The sequence below is a fragment of the Cheilinus undulatus genome, linkage group 9, assembly GCF_018320785.1.
Source record: "Cheilinus undulatus linkage group 9, ASM1832078v1, whole genome shotgun sequence".
Classification (NCBI taxonomy): domain Eukaryota; kingdom Metazoa; phylum Chordata; class Actinopteri; order Labriformes; family Labridae; genus Cheilinus; species Cheilinus undulatus.
This window is the reverse complement of record NC_054873.1, coordinates 37,742,402-37,758,977: the sequence shown is the minus strand read 5'-3', so window position 1 is coordinate 37,758,977 and position 16,576 is coordinate 37,742,402. Positions and strand designations below refer to the sequence as shown.

General features: G+C 37.5%; 2 protein-coding genes across 6 annotated transcripts in view; both read left to right on the top strand.

Annotated features, from left to right (window-relative positions):
* Positions 1-4,231: 4,231 nt before the first annotated feature.
* Positions 4,232-6,074, top strand: ccl35.1 (chemokine (C-C motif) ligand 35, duplicate 1). The gene is made up of 3 exons (XM_041796029.1): positions 4,232-4,413; positions 5,135-5,252; positions 5,347-6,074. The coding sequence occupies exons 1-3, from the start codon at positions 4,347-4,349 to the stop codon at positions 5,459-5,461; spliced, it is 300 nt and encodes a 99-aa protein (XP_041651963.1). The 5' UTR covers positions 4,232-4,346; the 3' UTR covers positions 5,462-6,074.
* A 5,321-nt stretch (positions 6,075-11,395) lies between these two features.
* The window catches only part of LOC121514917 (septin-7-like), a 62,590-nt gene continuing 57,409 nt past the window's right edge, over positions 11,396-16,576 (top strand). Inside the window, exons 1-2 of one of the 5 annotated variants that reach the window (XM_041795358.1) lie at positions 11,396-11,652; positions 15,271-15,367. In XM_041795358.1, coding sequence (XP_041651292.1) covers positions 11,614-11,652; positions 15,271-15,367 — 136 coding nt within the window. In that variant the 5' untranslated portion in view covers positions 11,396-11,613. Of the gene's footprint in view, positions 11,653-14,707; positions 14,735-15,267; positions 15,368-16,576 lie in introns of those variants that run through there. The other 4 variants (XM_041795357.1, XM_041795361.1, XM_041795360.1 and 1 more) reach the window with 4 other exon arrangements.

Here is a 16,576-nt window from a genome sequence, read left to right as displayed (position 1 = left end):
AAGTCTCAATCCAGATTTGTGTTTTTGTTCGAAAAACTGGCATCTTGTTCGTTGTTATTATAAGTATGGCTTGTTCAAATGTAGTCAAGGCTTGTGAATGTACTTTACCCTGTCTTAGTATAAATGTAAACAATTCACGATAACAAATCAGTGTCTAGAAATACTTATGACAAGAATTTTCACCATTCAAAAATGGTGAATATTTACATGAATACATTTTCTTTCTAAATTTAATCAATGGACATTTATTTTCACTTTCTGGTCTCTTAGATCAGGGGTTCATGAACTGGTCTAACCCTTGAATTTACCACTACTTCCTCAATGAGGAATCACAACCCAGATTTCTTAAGATTTTTAACTACCCAAATTAAATCAGAAAAAAAGCTGCAGTTTGGACTTGAAATGGAAGAAAAAAACACCTCATTAAAGAAGCACTCAAAGGGTGCTCATCGATACTTTTTATTTTACTCTATTTCCCATGGTGATGGATTTTTCCCCTATAGACCTTGACAAATCAACACAACATCATGGGAAAGTCCGCTCTATTATCCCAAGAGAGCGTCAGATAAGCTGAGTCCCTGAGAAAACAAAACGTAGGCTACTTGTTATCAAAGGGAAGCAGAGAAAAATAAAAAATATGGCTGTATCTACTTGAGGCAACTGTACAGACTATATTACTCAAGCAAAAGTACAATTAATTTTATTAATACTTAAGTAAAAATTGCACATCCATTAACCTACTCAAGTGAAAGTAAAAAGTAATTTATCAAAGCCAAATTAATAGTAATTTATCAAAGCCAAATTAATAGTAATTTATCAAAGCCAAATTAATAGCTATTTTCATGTTGTTGACAAAAAGCTTGGATCTCCAACCAGGTTGTTCAGGTAAAGTCACACCTTTATAATAAAGTGAAACAAAACAGCTGTGTTGGATTAGTGTGAGATCATTCTTTCTTTATGTGCTACTGACCATCATGTGTAGTCAAAGCAAAACTACTGGTCAGTTTCATGTTGTTGACAGAGAGCTTGGACCACCCTGTTTTTACAGCGATGTATTCAGGCCAATCTAAAACAAATAGATAAAGAGGATCTGTACATTTCAAGAGAACCTCAAAATGTTCAAGTTAAGTCAGTTGTGTGGAAGAAAATCCTACTAGATTAAACATTTTCTTTGCACAAGTCATGCAGTGGAGAGCCTTTTCAAATTTTACTTTCAACTTGGACTAAGAATGAAAGAAGTCCTTGTGATTTTAGACCATTATGAGTAGCAACTAAAAAAAATAAACATTCATTGTAGCACTAAAAATAGAAATTTGTGTAACCTGGGGCTATCCAACCACTGTTTTCAGTTTGGTTTCTCATAAAAGTACAACTTTATAATGGTGTAATTGTATGAATTTATGGTTATAAATAAAAAATTCTGACATTTTAGCCTTGAAAATGTCTTTTTTCTCTTATAGTTATGAAATTTTACATTTGAAATTCAGAGTTTGGTTTCTTTTAAATTTGCAAATATGTTATGCTCTCAAAAATGTCAAGTTTGTCCTCAAAATTTGTTCTTTTTTTCCATGAAAACTAATGGATCATCTTTATTTGTCATTTTCTGAGAGAGACCTAATAGGCCATTGTACATTTTACCATCTAGTTTTTATGTTTTTACTCAGTACTTGGTGTTTATTCAAAATGCAGTGAACTACAATGCCTCCCCTAAAATATACTTAAGTAAAATACCTGATTTATTCAAAACAGTAAGAATAGACTAAAAAGCTACTAAATTACAGTGATGTGGGTAGATGTAATCACTTACTTTCAATCTCTGATCTCACGGCACTTTTCCTAACTGAAAAAAAGAGAATTGTTGAATAAAACTGAAAATAAAACAACATGAAGTGGTAAAGCACAGCTGATTTAAGTTTTCCTGACTCAAATTAACAAGATGTATTAACACAGTAACTTTGAATCAATTGTGTTTTCTTTTAACTTATATTTATTCGTGCATTGGTGTTGGGTTAATTTGACTTTCTTAAGTTAAAAAAAATGTTCCTTCACTCAAAAATTCTGTTTGAATCCAGCTCATTCATGTTAATGTATATTTTGTAAAGCCATGTTCCTCATCCACTGCAATTTTCCCTTATTTTTACCACATACACTAATTTTGAACATTTATACTTTTTAACGAATTCAAATGACTATAAGTGGCAATAACTGAAGGGTGCACACTGGATCAGGAAGCTCTCTTCCATCATGTTCAGCATGTCATCCATTGTTTAATGTGGTTGACCTTCACAGACAGGACTTACCTGACTGAGTCAGAAACTTCACTCATGGTGCAAAAGTGTCTAATGCTGAAAGGCATCCTGGGAAATCTACACAGATTGAGGGATGATTCAAATAATTTGAGAACAATGAAAGCAAATACTAAAAGGGACAAGTACTGTCACTCAAAACTAAAAATTTGTTCTAATAACTCAGAGAGTCAAAGCTGTGACAGCTGTTTTTAGTCCACAATACATCTACATTTCTTAGCAATCACTGATCTGTCTTACAATCAGAAACTGAATGATGCATTTATTCAAGAAGGTGCCTCTAGAGAGATTAGCATGTCTACCTGTTTATGTTTCAGCTGGTTCCCACATGTAGGTAACTGGAGGAAAACTTCACTCGTGGTGCAAAAGTGTCTGATTCTTGAAGGCATTCTGGGAAACTCTGCAGATTAAGCAAACACCCAGGTAACCTTGATGCGCTTTACCTGAGCTCATTATTCTACTTTAAAGGAATAGCTTGCAATTTCAAGTTGAAATGGCCTACAAAGGTACATTACCACTGCTAAAGCACAAAATTGGATCAGTTACATTACTTCAACAAACACTCACTTTTTAGAGTATATGTAGAAAAAAATAGAAGTCCAGAAGAAGCTACTCAGTTACAGTCAATGGGTAAATATAATCAGTTATTTCCAGGCACAAATTCATAACCCACTGAAAGCAGCTCCACAACCCACTTTTGGGTCCTAACCTGCCAGTGAAGAGCCACTGTCTTGGAGGGACACTCCATGTATTTCAGTTAACTAGAGTAGAATTCATCTTATCTTTTAAAAAACATTGAACTTTTCAGCTTCCGTTTTACTTACAGTGCTAAATAATACTATGGTGAGTAAAACACCCTCCATAGAGAGAAACTTTGCTAGATTTAATTTGACCAGATTTACAGAGAATCATTAGCTAGAATAAAAAATGTATTGATAATTCATGAGACGTGATATGAACTGAAGAAGTCTGTCTGTGATCATGCAGGGATTTCCAGTGCAGAATAACCCCAACCTGTCGTGAAAGCCTGTTGATCTGCTCTGTCAAGCCCGACTAGAAAGATCTAATGTTGCTTCAAGAGGACCAAAGCTTTGTTTCAAGGAGCTGGATCATGCTGTCCTCTAAGGGTGATCAGTACAATTGATCTAGAAGAAGTCAGTCTTTTGTCTTCCCACCTCTTTGTTAATAGGAGGAGATGAGTTAGAAAAAACTAGTGGTAGAAAACAATTTTCACCAGCTCTGATGCTAATTATGTGACTTTATTGAGAACATATAAACAATTGTATGTAATGATCATGATCACATATTGCAGTCTTCCAATAGCAACAACCCATCACACAGTCTAACAGTTATTTCAAAACTCCTCTGTGCCTGGCTGAGTTTGCTTTTGTCCCTAGTATCTGGCGTTTATTAATGTGAAATGGCTAATATGTACTTATAGATATATGCTTACAAATATGTTTGTGAGCGTTTTTGTCAATATTCTGTTTAAAGGCACCAACTTAAGTTTGAACAGAAAAATAGCAGCACAGACAAACATGAAAAGGAACAAGACAATGCTGGCATCTGGCCATACGCGGTGTTTGCACTGAGCTACATCAAAATGTTCGTGCAACTTTCAGATGATTACTTAAAATAATAGAAAATCCATGATGTCAGCAATTCACCTAATAGCTGTGAAGAGAGGACATAGCACAGTGTTGTTTTCGTCATGGATAAAAGGTTTAATTCACTGGGAAAACCACATTTGGAGAACTTCCTCTAGCTCAGTTCTTCTGAATGTTTATCAGTCAGTGTCATTTAGGGAAGTGGTGGTATGCCGGACAAACCCATACATGAAACTCCCCCTCTGTAAACTCCCACACTGACACGTCATTCACCTTTAATTCCAAAAGTCAGACAAGGTTTTCCCCTTACAGCTCCAGGGCTATATAAATGTGATGGTGGATGGAGCTCACACAGCAGAAAGGACTGGCTCTTACAGCTCAACTGACACCTCAACACACTGCTACACAGTGAAGAAGACAAACTCTCACCAGGATGGCTGCCCCTCGTCTCGCTCTGTCTGTGTGTGTGCTGCTGCTGGCTGTCATCACTATAAGTGAAGGTAAGACTGAGCATGACAGTCATACTTGACGACATTAAGAAGCGTACAGTAGATGACTAAAAAGTTGATTAAAAAGTATACGTAGCAAAAGTGGTCTTATTTTTTAGTAAATCTTTTTGGGAACCATTTATTCTAATGAGCTCATGCCCTTATATGTGAGTTTCAAAATTAATGTTTATAATGATAGTCTTACTTATCTTTAAAAAAATAAATAAGACAAGCTAAGCTAATCTTTTATTAGTCTCTAGAGAATAAATTTAGGAATTGCAGCATCACACAAACAAAGTATTAAGATATAAACTATTTGAAAAACCAAAATTTATGAAGGTAAAAATAAGTAATGTTGAAGGAATTTACAACTGGTATACAAAATTTTAAAAAATCTATGAAATCTTGTTGTTTTGATATAATATAATATAATATAATATAATATTATATTATATTATATTATATTATATAAAGGCAGCACTGTGGGCCTTGTTAGTTGTCTGAGGACTTGAATACAGGTGACATAAGCCTGTTCCATTCAACAGACGTCACATTTTTCTGTAGCACAATGGAAAAACTGAACATGGAACAAGCTTTAAAAAAATTAGTATCAGATTTGGCCTTATGAAGGCCAACAGGAAATTAAAAAGGGAACAAAGAAAGGAACAAGCAGAGGATGTCAATGAGCCTGAGAGTGTGCTGAACAATACTCACTGTACTATTTTGTTGGCAGGTATGCGCCGTGTTGGGCCAAAGAGATGCTGCTTCAATTTTAATGAGACCCCAGTGAATAAAAGCAGGGTGGTGGGATACCACAGGACCAGCCAGCGGTGCTCCAACTCTGCCATCCTGTAAGTCCACAGTATGAGAACAAAAGCATCGTGTCTGTTATCTCTCTGTACCTGCACGCTCTAAATCTGACTGTGTGTTTATGTGTGTGTTCAGGCTGAAGACAGTGGCAGGCCGTCAGCTGTGCGTCAAGCCCACAGCCCCGTGGGTGAAGGAGCTCATCAGCTACCTGGACTCCAAACTAGTCCCAGGGGAGATGTCCAACCTGTAACCATGGAAACACCACATCAAAATCGGAGCCTTCAGACTAAAATAATCTGGCCAGTTGATGTGTCATGATGCTGCAACTTTTATAACTTCATACTGTATGTCACTATCTTCAGCATTTGGTCTGCAGGGCTGGAATCTTCAGCTAGACAGCAGCTATGTTTCTATTGTTATTCCAAATATAGAATTCATTTAAACACAAAAAAGAGTAGATAGAATGAATATATCCTTAAAAGAATGACTTTGTTGAATGCTTGTACTTTTTTTTAAACAAAAATTCTGAATGTTGAAAATTTACTTTAAATTGCAGAATAGTTTTACATTTTAAAAATGTATATGTTTAATTAAAATATATATATAAAAATAGGTACAGTTTTTAGTACAATTGTGTAAGTATGACCACCAACACTGTGAATTACTGTTGCACTGTTTCCAGAAAGTACTCGTACAAGAGCAATGTCTCCCAACTCCACTTACTGTCATCAGTATAAGCTATAACCAGCTGTTTCTATGCTACTCACACTGATAATTGATGTAGTTCAGTAAGAAAATATATTTATCTCTTTGTGCTTTGACTACTGATTTGTTTCTTTAAATAAAAGCAAAGTCAAATCTAAGCATAAGTTGTTTTTAATCTCTCTTTCTTGTCTAACTGGTTGTTGAATAAGTCAGTTATTTGAGGAACCAGAAGTGCTGAATAGATTGGGATGTAAGCATACAAATCAGTATTTTAAACTGGCCCGGCACTCCTTGAAATTCTTTCTGTTTTTGATATTTTTAATCGTTCTGCAAGGTCAAGATTGCTTTGTGTATAATAAGCACTGTTCTCACAGGGCTGGGAGCGTTAGACATGCAGGAGTCAGATAACACTTAGACCTAAAAAGGACTAAAGTAATAAGATTGGGCTTTTTCATCATCTTCAATTAGCTTTTTTGATATACAGGTACAAAACAGGCCAGTAAGTAGAATAAACTTCATAAATACATCCTAAAGGATGGCCTGTGTAATATTCCATCTCCACTTCGCTGTGGCATTAAAAGCACCTTCCAAAAACCCTAACAATAACAGAACAACATAAAAAAATTTTAAAAATGAAAGGGGGCAAAGTAAAATATTATAAACAAATAGTTATCAATGTTTTTGTGATTTAATTCAAAAAGTGAAACTTCCATATTCATCATTAGAAATTAAAATATTGATTAAATAATATTACAAACCGTCAGTCCAAATGTTGACCTTCTTAAAAACTATGCTTATTTATGCCCTCAGTAATTGGTTGGAGCTCCTTTTGCACATGTTGCTGTATTGTTGAGACTGGTGTGTCTCATCTTCCTCTTGACATTTCCCCAGAGATTCTCCATGAGGTTCAGGTCAGACCAGTTGACTGGTTTATCAAACACAGTAATACCATGGTCAGTGAACCAGTTTCTGATAGTTTTGGCTTCACTGTGAGCGTTTTGTTTGACAATATTCTGAAGGCTAAGCTCATCCCTGTTGCTTGTGCACATTTCCTTACCACACTTTCCTCTTCCAGTCAACTTCTCCTGAATATTCATTGATGCAGCCTCTGAGAACAGCCTGGCCTTTGAGCAGTGACCTTCTGTGGCTTTACCTCTTAGAAGGATGTCGGTGATGGTCCTCTGGACAACAGTCAAGTCAGCAGTCTTCCTAATGATTGCAGTTGTGTTTACTGAACCAGAATGAGAGAATGAAGGCTCAGGAAACCTTTGCAAATAAGACTTTTCCACAATAAACTAATATCTTGAGATGGATTTTTAAATTTATTTTAACTGTAAGCCACAAATATTAAGAGTGAAACAAAAAAGTCTTGAAGTGTTTCTCTTTGCATGAGATTAATCTAGAACAAAGGTTTTCACACTTTATTTATCCAAAGCACACCTTAGAGCACGCCAAACTCTCAAGACACACCATCTTCACATCCATGCAAAATAGTCCCTTTAACATGTGTTGTTGTATAGTTGTGAAATCAATTGTACAAACTCCCACAGCACACCTAAACTTGCCTGAAAGCACACCAGTGTGCCTTGCCACATCATTTTAGAGCACTGATCTAGAATACATGGACATTTATCTGTCTGAAGTAGATCAAAAATAAAATGTTAACATAATATTCTAATTTTTGAGATGTGCCTGTATGTAAAGAATGTGGACTAAATATAGAACATGGTACTATGATGTTTGGAAAAAAACAGTTTAAGTCGCCTGTAGGTCTCCCTCTAAGTGGACAAAATTTGGCAAAGTGACCCCTGGGTTGCTCTTGCAGATGTCAAAATGTAATAAAATGTCCTCTAGGGTGCCCTTGCTGTGGACAAAACCTGAAGAAGTGCCCTTTAGGACACATGTCCAGTAGTGCAGAAAATACATCAACGTTTCGTAAGCACCTTGGAATAATCTTTATTTTCACTAACATCCTAACTTGTGTATTTTTGTGACATAAATTGTTAAATTGCCACTGAAAACTCCTCTGTTGTATTACAGTCAACAGTCATTGATTTCTTACTGTTGCTCCACAAATGAATGACATTTTGTTTGGGTGTGGTACCCCACCACATACAGCCAGTTCCCTTTTTATTATTTGCACCCTTACCTCTCAAACATCTTGAGCCTGCATCACTGTTTGTCATTGTCATATGTAGAAAGTCCTAGAATTCCCATCTTTCTTCCAGTAGAAACTATGTTCTCCAGTGGAAATGGTGATGAGAAGGGCCTCTGTCATCCCCGCCATTTAAAATTGGAGGATATCTTCAAGAATTCAGGCAGAGATATGTTATGTTTTAAAATAACACATGTTAATCAAAGTAACTGTATTTTAACTTGAGTATGATTGTCCCATAATATTTGTATAATAATGTTGTAATAATTTTTAATTTCTTTTTTCCATAAGTTAAATAAAAGTCCCTTATGGTGCAGATTAACCTGAGAGAAATCTAAATTAAAAATACAGCTTCATTTTAACCAGTCAGCAATTATCTGGATCTTCACTGACTGTATTACTGTTTTGTTTTTTTTCCATACCAGCTTGTATCAGGTATTTCATTTTCAGGAGATAATTTTGATTAAAGAAACTGCTGAGACCCAAGAGAATTATTTTTAAAGGTGAAAGAGATGACAAAATCTGCATTAAATAAGTTTTTAAAAATAATGGCAGTTGCTCTGTTGACCACCAGAGGGCGCCACCGTACAATTAACTTTTACATCAAGCAGCTGCAAAAACTTGAACGACATGCATGTAAATATTTGGATTTGTTCGTGGCCTAACAAGAATAAATGGCTGCTGTTTGGACATCAGAAACTCTAATGTCTCAGCTGCCTACTCTCTTTGACAGTTGGCCATCTCAAGGAGAAGACAGCTACTTGAGGTGAAGGCCAAAAATTAAGAACTATTTAAGGAGCTATTTTAGGAACATGAATTTTTACTGTCTTTGTTTAAGGGGTTGTTACTTATCTAAAGAGCAGAAGAGATTAAAAAAAAAAAAAGTTGAATTCCAGCCTTTGTTTACATTTAGCTCACAATAAATTAGAGATAGTGAGACGGATGTATGTAATGTAATCTTGCCTCACATGACATTCACCTTCACCAAACAATAACTAATACAATGTTGTTCAAAAGACCTATATTTTAAAGTCTTTTTTTTTTTTGTGAGTAACAATAAATTCTTGGCTACAGGCAATGGCGTGAAATTAGCTTGATAAAGCTAAAGATTGTCCGAAATGTTTTCCTCTTCCCCATGCCTACGCCTCAGATGTAAAACTTTGGTTTGTTTCCTTTAGCCTATTTCATGTTATGATGGCTGTGCCTCTATGAAGGCTAATAACTGTCAGGTTGCATTCAAGTTACCATGCCTCTGTGCTGGTAACTCTGTTGAAACGCTTTCACAAGAGTCTTTGAAGGCAACAAATTTTTTGCCCCCAGCACATGAAAGCCTCACGCTCACACGCGCACGCGCGCACATTTACTGGATCACGTTCTTCTTGGACCAATAGCAAAGGGGATCCTGCTCCCCTACAGGCACATCAAGCTGGCTATACACAGCCAGGAACAGACAGAAAATATGTTTAATTTTCAAAATAAAAGCCCCCCACAAAAAATTAACGCTTGTTCTCAGGTTTGTGTTGTATTAAAAACATCAGCTTCAATTTAATTGTATCGTTTTGCTGCACAACCCTAATTACAAAAAGGTTGGAGTGCAGGCAGGCCAGTTCAGCACCCGACTCTTCTACTGCAAAGCCATGTTGTTGTGATGGATGAGGTATATGGATTAGCACTGTCTTGCTGAAATATCCCAGGCCCACCCAGAGAGAGACGTTGTCTGGATGGGATCATATATTGCTCTAAAACATGTATATACTTTTCAGCATTGATAGTACCTTTGCAGATGTATAAGCTGCCTGTGCCATAGGCACTAATGCAACACCATATCATCAGAGATGCAGGCTTTTGAACTGTGTGCTGATAACAAACTGGGTGGTCCTTCTCTGTAGTCCACAGGCCACAGTCTCCGTGTTTTGTTTTGTTTTGTTTTGTTTGTTTGTTTGTTTCAAATTTCGATTAATCTGACCTCTGAACAGTTTTCCATTGTAATGCAGTCCATTTCAAATTAGCTTTGGCCCAGGGAAGAAGCCAGCATTTCTGGATCCTGTTCAAATACAGCTTCTTCTTTGCATGATACAGTGTTTACTTGCATTTCTGGAAGCACAGCAAACTGTGTTGAAAGAAAATGGTTACTGTTCCTGAGCTCATGCAGTAATTTCTTGTACAGAAATATGCCTGTTTTCAATGCAGTGCTACCTATGGGCCTGCTGATCACCAGCATCCAGTATCGATCTTCAGCCTTGTCGCTTGGGCACAGCGATTTCTCCAGATTGTCTGGATTTTCTGGTGATATTATGCATTGTAGATTGAGGGATATTCAAAGTATTTGCAATTTTACATTGAGGAACAATTTTTTTTAATTGTTGCACAACTGTCAGATGCTTTTTTTTTTGTGGACTGTGAAACCTCTGCTCTGCCCATCTTTACTTCTGAGAGATTCTGCCTCTTTAAAATGCTCCTTTTATACCCAGTCATGTTACTGACCTGTTACCTGTTAACCTTATTAGTTGCAAAATGCTCCTCCAGCAGTTCTCCATTCACACTACTTACTTCTCCTGTCATTTGTTGCCCTGTCTCTACTTTTGTGGGATGTGTGGCTGCCATTAAAATAAAAAACGAGCTAATATTTTTCATTAAATGATAAAATGTCTCAATTTCAACATCTGATGTTGGGTATGCTCTACTGTAAATAAAATATGGTTTTACTGAATTTGTAAATGATTGCATTCTGTTTAATTCAAGTTTTACACAGTGCTCCAACCTTTTAGGACAGTGGTTCTCAAAGTGGGGTCCAGGGTACCCCTGGGGGTCTGCAAAATAATTCAAAATAAATTATCAAAGTAATGCCCTGTAATTAAAAGTCAGATGAATACATATATGAACCAGATAAAACAACCATACTAAACCAGTAACTCCCACATAAGTCAGCTGGGAGATAACACATGAATTTATCACTCCTTACACACAAAAAGGACAAGAAAAAGCACAGAGGGCTTCTTATTTGGCTGCTCAAAGGATCACAAAAAGTATGACGCCACACTCAACTGTACAAGAGTATTTAGGTTGAAGAGTTTAAAAAACAGCATCTAGGAGTACAAATGGCAGTTAATATATGTTTAATCAGCGTGAGGGTTATGTGGGGGTCCTTGGAAAATTTTCTGCCCTGTAAGGGGTCCCTAGCCCCAAAAAGCTTGAGAACCCCAGTTTTAGGAAACTGTTTTGTATATTAAATCGGACGCATTCGATATGTTTCATTTTGTTGTGAAATCCTTGACCGGAAGTGTTTTGATACATCCGGGTAGTTGGTCTCACGAGAGAAAATACGGTTGGGTCATTTTTCTTCACAGTGCTACATCTGGTTGTAGTATCCGCGGCCATATGTAATTTAACCTCATTCATTCATTTTCAGTCGCACTTTGTTTCTTTAGTGTGTGAATGCCGGAGGCTTTTTAAGGGCGTTTCTCCCCGCTTCGTCTTTCTTTTAAACGTTTTTTCGGTGTATGCATCGGTGACTGTCGGCTGGGTGGTGACAGGACAGTACAATGATCGAGCGACCAGAGACTGCGGTTCCGAGCATCGCTGTAAGTCCATACATTTTTTAAGAAACACCAAAATGCAACTTTTGTTATTGCAGTTGTGCTAAATATGCGTTGCATTAAAATCCCCATAAAAAAACACGTATAATGGCTGTAGCTGCGACTGGTAAGGAGCTATTATATAGCTAGTTTATAGAAAGAACTGCAAACCAAACTCCATTTACAATCTGTACGTTTTAGGATTGTTTGAGTTTTCTCACAAATGCATGACTTAATAAAACAGCAAACCTATTTCTAACTAACTGATATTATATTTTGTTAAAGTCGGTGACAATTTTTATACTAAATAAAATGTTTTATGTAAATACTGTGGTTTTAAAAACGAATCATGACCATGCCAGCATCACTTATCAAGCATGTTATTTTGTAGCAAATCAAACGTAGTTTGCATTTTAGATGCATTGTATCAAAGTCGGGGATATTGTGCTAGTGTCCTGCTTGGAAATTGCTCCAATAGTTATAACCAATAGTTATAAATCATGAATTATAGAAAGGAGTTATTATTATTATTTAAAAGATTTGGAGCCCGTCTCTATACCCCAGCAGACAAATCTTCATGTGTATAACTCTTGAACGGAGTTTGGTCTGATTCTTCATTTTGCAGGAAGAACCATTAACCACATCTGGCTGGCTTTAGGTGTTTTATGCCGACGCACTGCATTCAGCTTCAAGTTAAACAGATCAGGCACAGTTTTCTCTTCACACCACATATTGTGTCTGTGTTATGTTTCTGTGTCACTACAAAGTTGCTGTAGCTGTCAGCAAAATATTCTGTGTGCTAAAAATAGTAAATGATAGAAATTGCACTGACATTCTTATCAGAAGATTTCCAGTCTCCTTCAGTAGTGTTAAGTGATGCATCATTTATGGAATAGTTAATATTCTGTTTGGCATAAATGAAAGTTTAAAACAGCTGAGGGCATCAGCTGCTGTGTGGGGGGACTTGGAAATACAGATGATGTCAGTGAACCAGGCAGCTACTATCACCCACTGTGTGGAGGGGGGAGGGGTTAACATCAACAGTATGGGTTGACTAGCCTTGCTCTCTCTTATCCCCCTTTATATCCCCAGATGGAGTCCCTCGTTTTCCCTTTTTCCACTCCAACAGTCACTTTAATGAACCTTTTAACTGTAATACATTTAATTAAGGATGAGTCTTTGCAGCATTGTATATATTTTGGATACTATTGCAGATACAATGTCTAAGGACTCTACATTCATTCCTGTATGTGTTTGATAAAAAGTTTGCCCCATTACAAGCAAATGTGTTTGTCTCATGTTGTCAATATTTGATCGACAGACCCCCTAGGTGCCCACTCACACATAACCACAGATGTAAGACACACTTACATGCACACAGAGCTTCAAGGAGCTGAACACTGGCAGCCAGCACTAATGATTTCCGCTGTTTTATTAGCTGTGCCACCCACATCACAGCTACTGGGTAATGGACAGACCAGGAGAGTTTATGTAATACATGCACACAAACTTGTATGTGGGTGGATCAAAGAGGGAAATGGTGGAAAGTGCTTCAGGCATGTCCAGAGTAGTTCTGCCTGCTGTTGGGCTGCATACATCAGTGTATTGATGAGGCAAATAGATTGTATCCTTTTCTTCTCCAGCATGCTGTATGTCTATTACATCACTAGTGGTGGTGGTGTGGAGGCTTCAGCTTACTAAAGGTCAGTTAATGATACAAAATGTGGGAATACAGTACAGATATGCCTTATTTAACTAAAGCTAAGAGTAAGAAATAAATGCAAATTGCATCTTGCGTGTCTGAGACTAAAGCTCTCTCTTTGGCGTTCAGTAAAAGAAATAAAGCTCATTATAGCATATTTGGTGAAAATAAAGTCAATACTTAAGAATAATTGTTCCAGAAAATGTTTTCACTTCCTGTTGTCTCCTCTGTCAGATTATCTTTAAACAGTTAACTACACAAAAGCAGTTGGCCTGCAGGCTAAACAAATATGGAGCCTTCTCTGTTTAAAGTAACAATCAGGTGTTGCTCTTCTTTAAGTTCAGGCTTGGGACCAAGGAGAAGACTGTTTAAAAGCAGCTTTTGTAGGTCATAGTTTTGCTGGTTTATTCAGCAGCGAGGACGCATCCAAATTAGGCTTGCACAAACGCTTGTGATACAGACAACACTGTGTATGATCCAGAACAAAATACCTTAAAATGTACCCAAAATTTTAAGCATGAGCTGCATGTGAGAACAGAAAACAGCTGAATCTTTTAACCTAATTATGTCTTAAATTTGTCCTGCTAGCCTCCTAGTAAAATTACTGAAGAAGTCAGGGTAAGCTACTGAGTTGATGTAGCAGGAAAGATTCCTTATCAGATAGAGAACACTTCACATTGATTGAGACTTGTGTGAACAAGCTCCTCATTAAAGTTTTAGGGGTACTATGTCTACAATTTTCTTCAATTTTTTTGAATTGCATGCCATGTATGACTTTAGAGATGTCTTATTACATGTGATTCTTCTTGTGTTGCATGAAAAGTTTGGCTGGTAGCCGACATTAAGGATCCCCTCAGTGCTTTTCTGGGTTGGAGGCTTCACTAAGGACAGAACCCAGAGGGTCTTTACACCCTGCAGATGAGCTAGTTGTTCATTAGCAGTAAAAACCTCATACTAGAAACAAATGTTATTAGAAGGCCATGTTAATTTGCTTCCATGTCCAGGCAAATGTCTCTTCTGTGACTTTATTTTGAAGTTTGATTAGGTCAGAGGGTCTGCTGCATGTCCTGCTGTTTCAATAAACCCATGAACACAGAGCCGCACTCTTCCATCTGTTCCATGCATGACAGAGCCTGGGAGGCCACTCGCAGCAAGGCATGCTGGCCCACAATCGATTGTGTTTGCCTCACGTAGCGTGCAGGACCATGCATGCACAGTGATTGGAGGGGGCTGGTTATCTGACAGCATGCTGGGAGTCAGTGAGACAGAGGGAGATGGAGAAGGGAGAAGGGGATAAAGAGAAAAACTCTGCGGTAATAAGGGAGAGCAGCTGGGGAGCCTAGCCTGGCTGTGATCTGAGCTACTTTCTTCACCATGATTCAACACGTAGGGAGATCTTTTTTGTTTATTCTGATGCCTTTTTTTCGGTTCATTTGAAGAAACGATCAGACTGGTTTATTGGCTTATGTCACTTTTCTGTTTCAGTTTGCTTTTTTTTTGGTTGGGCTCTGGCACGGGTGTCATCACTTCCTCTTTGCTCCCTGTTATTTCTCTGTTAAAGACTGCCTCCCCTCACCTCTCTCTTCATCTTAAAACACCCTTTTCCCTCTCTTGTATTTATCTCAGCTGTGCTTCCCTTCAAAGGGGCTCTGTTGCTGCAGGACACACAAATACTAATTGAAGGCTCACAACTGTGTCTGCTTGAAGCCAAAACTTTTATTGCTAAGTATTTGTTTACAGACATGTAAAATACCATAGTTACAGGGTCTCTGTGTGTGGTTCATGCACACGGGCAGCTAACGTTGATTATTCTGTTTTTCTGTATCACAGGGCTATACTTTGAGCTTAGATACAGATTTAAGTTTGTTTTGATGCAATTCCTTTAGTGACTGACCGTGTGTCTGTGTGTTTTTCCTCAGCAGCGGAACCTGGAGGGATACGTCGGCTTCGCCAATCTCCCCAACCAGGTGTATCGGAAGTCAGTCAAAAGAGGGTTTGAGTTCACATTAATGGTTGTAGGTAAGTTGGAAACCTTCACATTGGACCCATGAGTGATGATGTGCATGCTTGTGTTTGCTCTTCATTAGAGGGTACCTGTGAGGGTGTATGTGAGCACACCTGCCCATCCATCTTTGTCGCTCACCTGAGTTTGTTTTCATTTTTGTGTGATTGTGGGTCATCAGCGCAGGTTAAAAGGAGTGAAGCATTTGAGGCATCCAGTGCACTCAGCTGCTCAGGATGACAAGTTGACAGCTCAACTAAAGATGGTTTGTACAGAACAGTTGTACATGGGGATGAAACCATTTCTGGTTTTAATAATAACTGTGATAAAATTTCTCTACGGTTGTCATACTGTTTCAGTTATCATTAAAACCATTGGCGATAACTGCTCTTGAATACGGCTGTAAGTAGTGTTCAGACGCCGTGCTACCTGGGTTTGTTTACTGAGTTGAAAGGAAAAGGACACAGGTTGACTGGGACTTAGGAGAACATACTCTCTCTCTCCTCTGCTCTTTTGTCTGCAGCATAGCACATACATTTTGCTGTTGGCTCAATTAAAAAGAGCAAGTCTCACTGGTTAAAAATACTAATCCAGTGTTGAAATCCTTGCTGAAACTGGCAGAATGGACGTTAATCAGCTCACTTAACAAGCTGAAAGACGGTTATGTTATGATGTGGTAAAGGTCAGTAACGTAGGGGGAATGATAATATGCTGAGTTCAAATGTAACTCCAGGAAATTATTTTTTGTTAAGAAACTTGAATATGTATGTTTATTTTTTAAGATTTTCTTTATTGGGCTTTTAGCCTGTCCTTTAGATACGACAGCGGAAGAGAGCCAGGGAAAATGGCTGAGCAAATGGAATCCAAACCTTTTAAACTTTTTTACTTGAGCTCTACCCAGCTTTTATTCTGCGTTGTTGCTTGGTCTTTCAACCAAACAATAGAAAATTCTAGATAGTAGTATTTACGTAGAGATGGACCAGTCTACTTTTTTCAGTCCCGATCTGATGCGTTTGTAATAATACCTGATATATACTTATATACTATACTTAATATGCCTATTGATGTTGGTGGTATTATGTGTAAGATTTTTTATTCAAAGACCAAAAAATATTTTAAAATGCATAATACTTAATTCTCAGTAAATCTATTTAACCTTCGTGTGTCAGAATTTGGATGAAGTCCAATCTCTCACATCAGATTAACATAAGTATCAATAAAATATG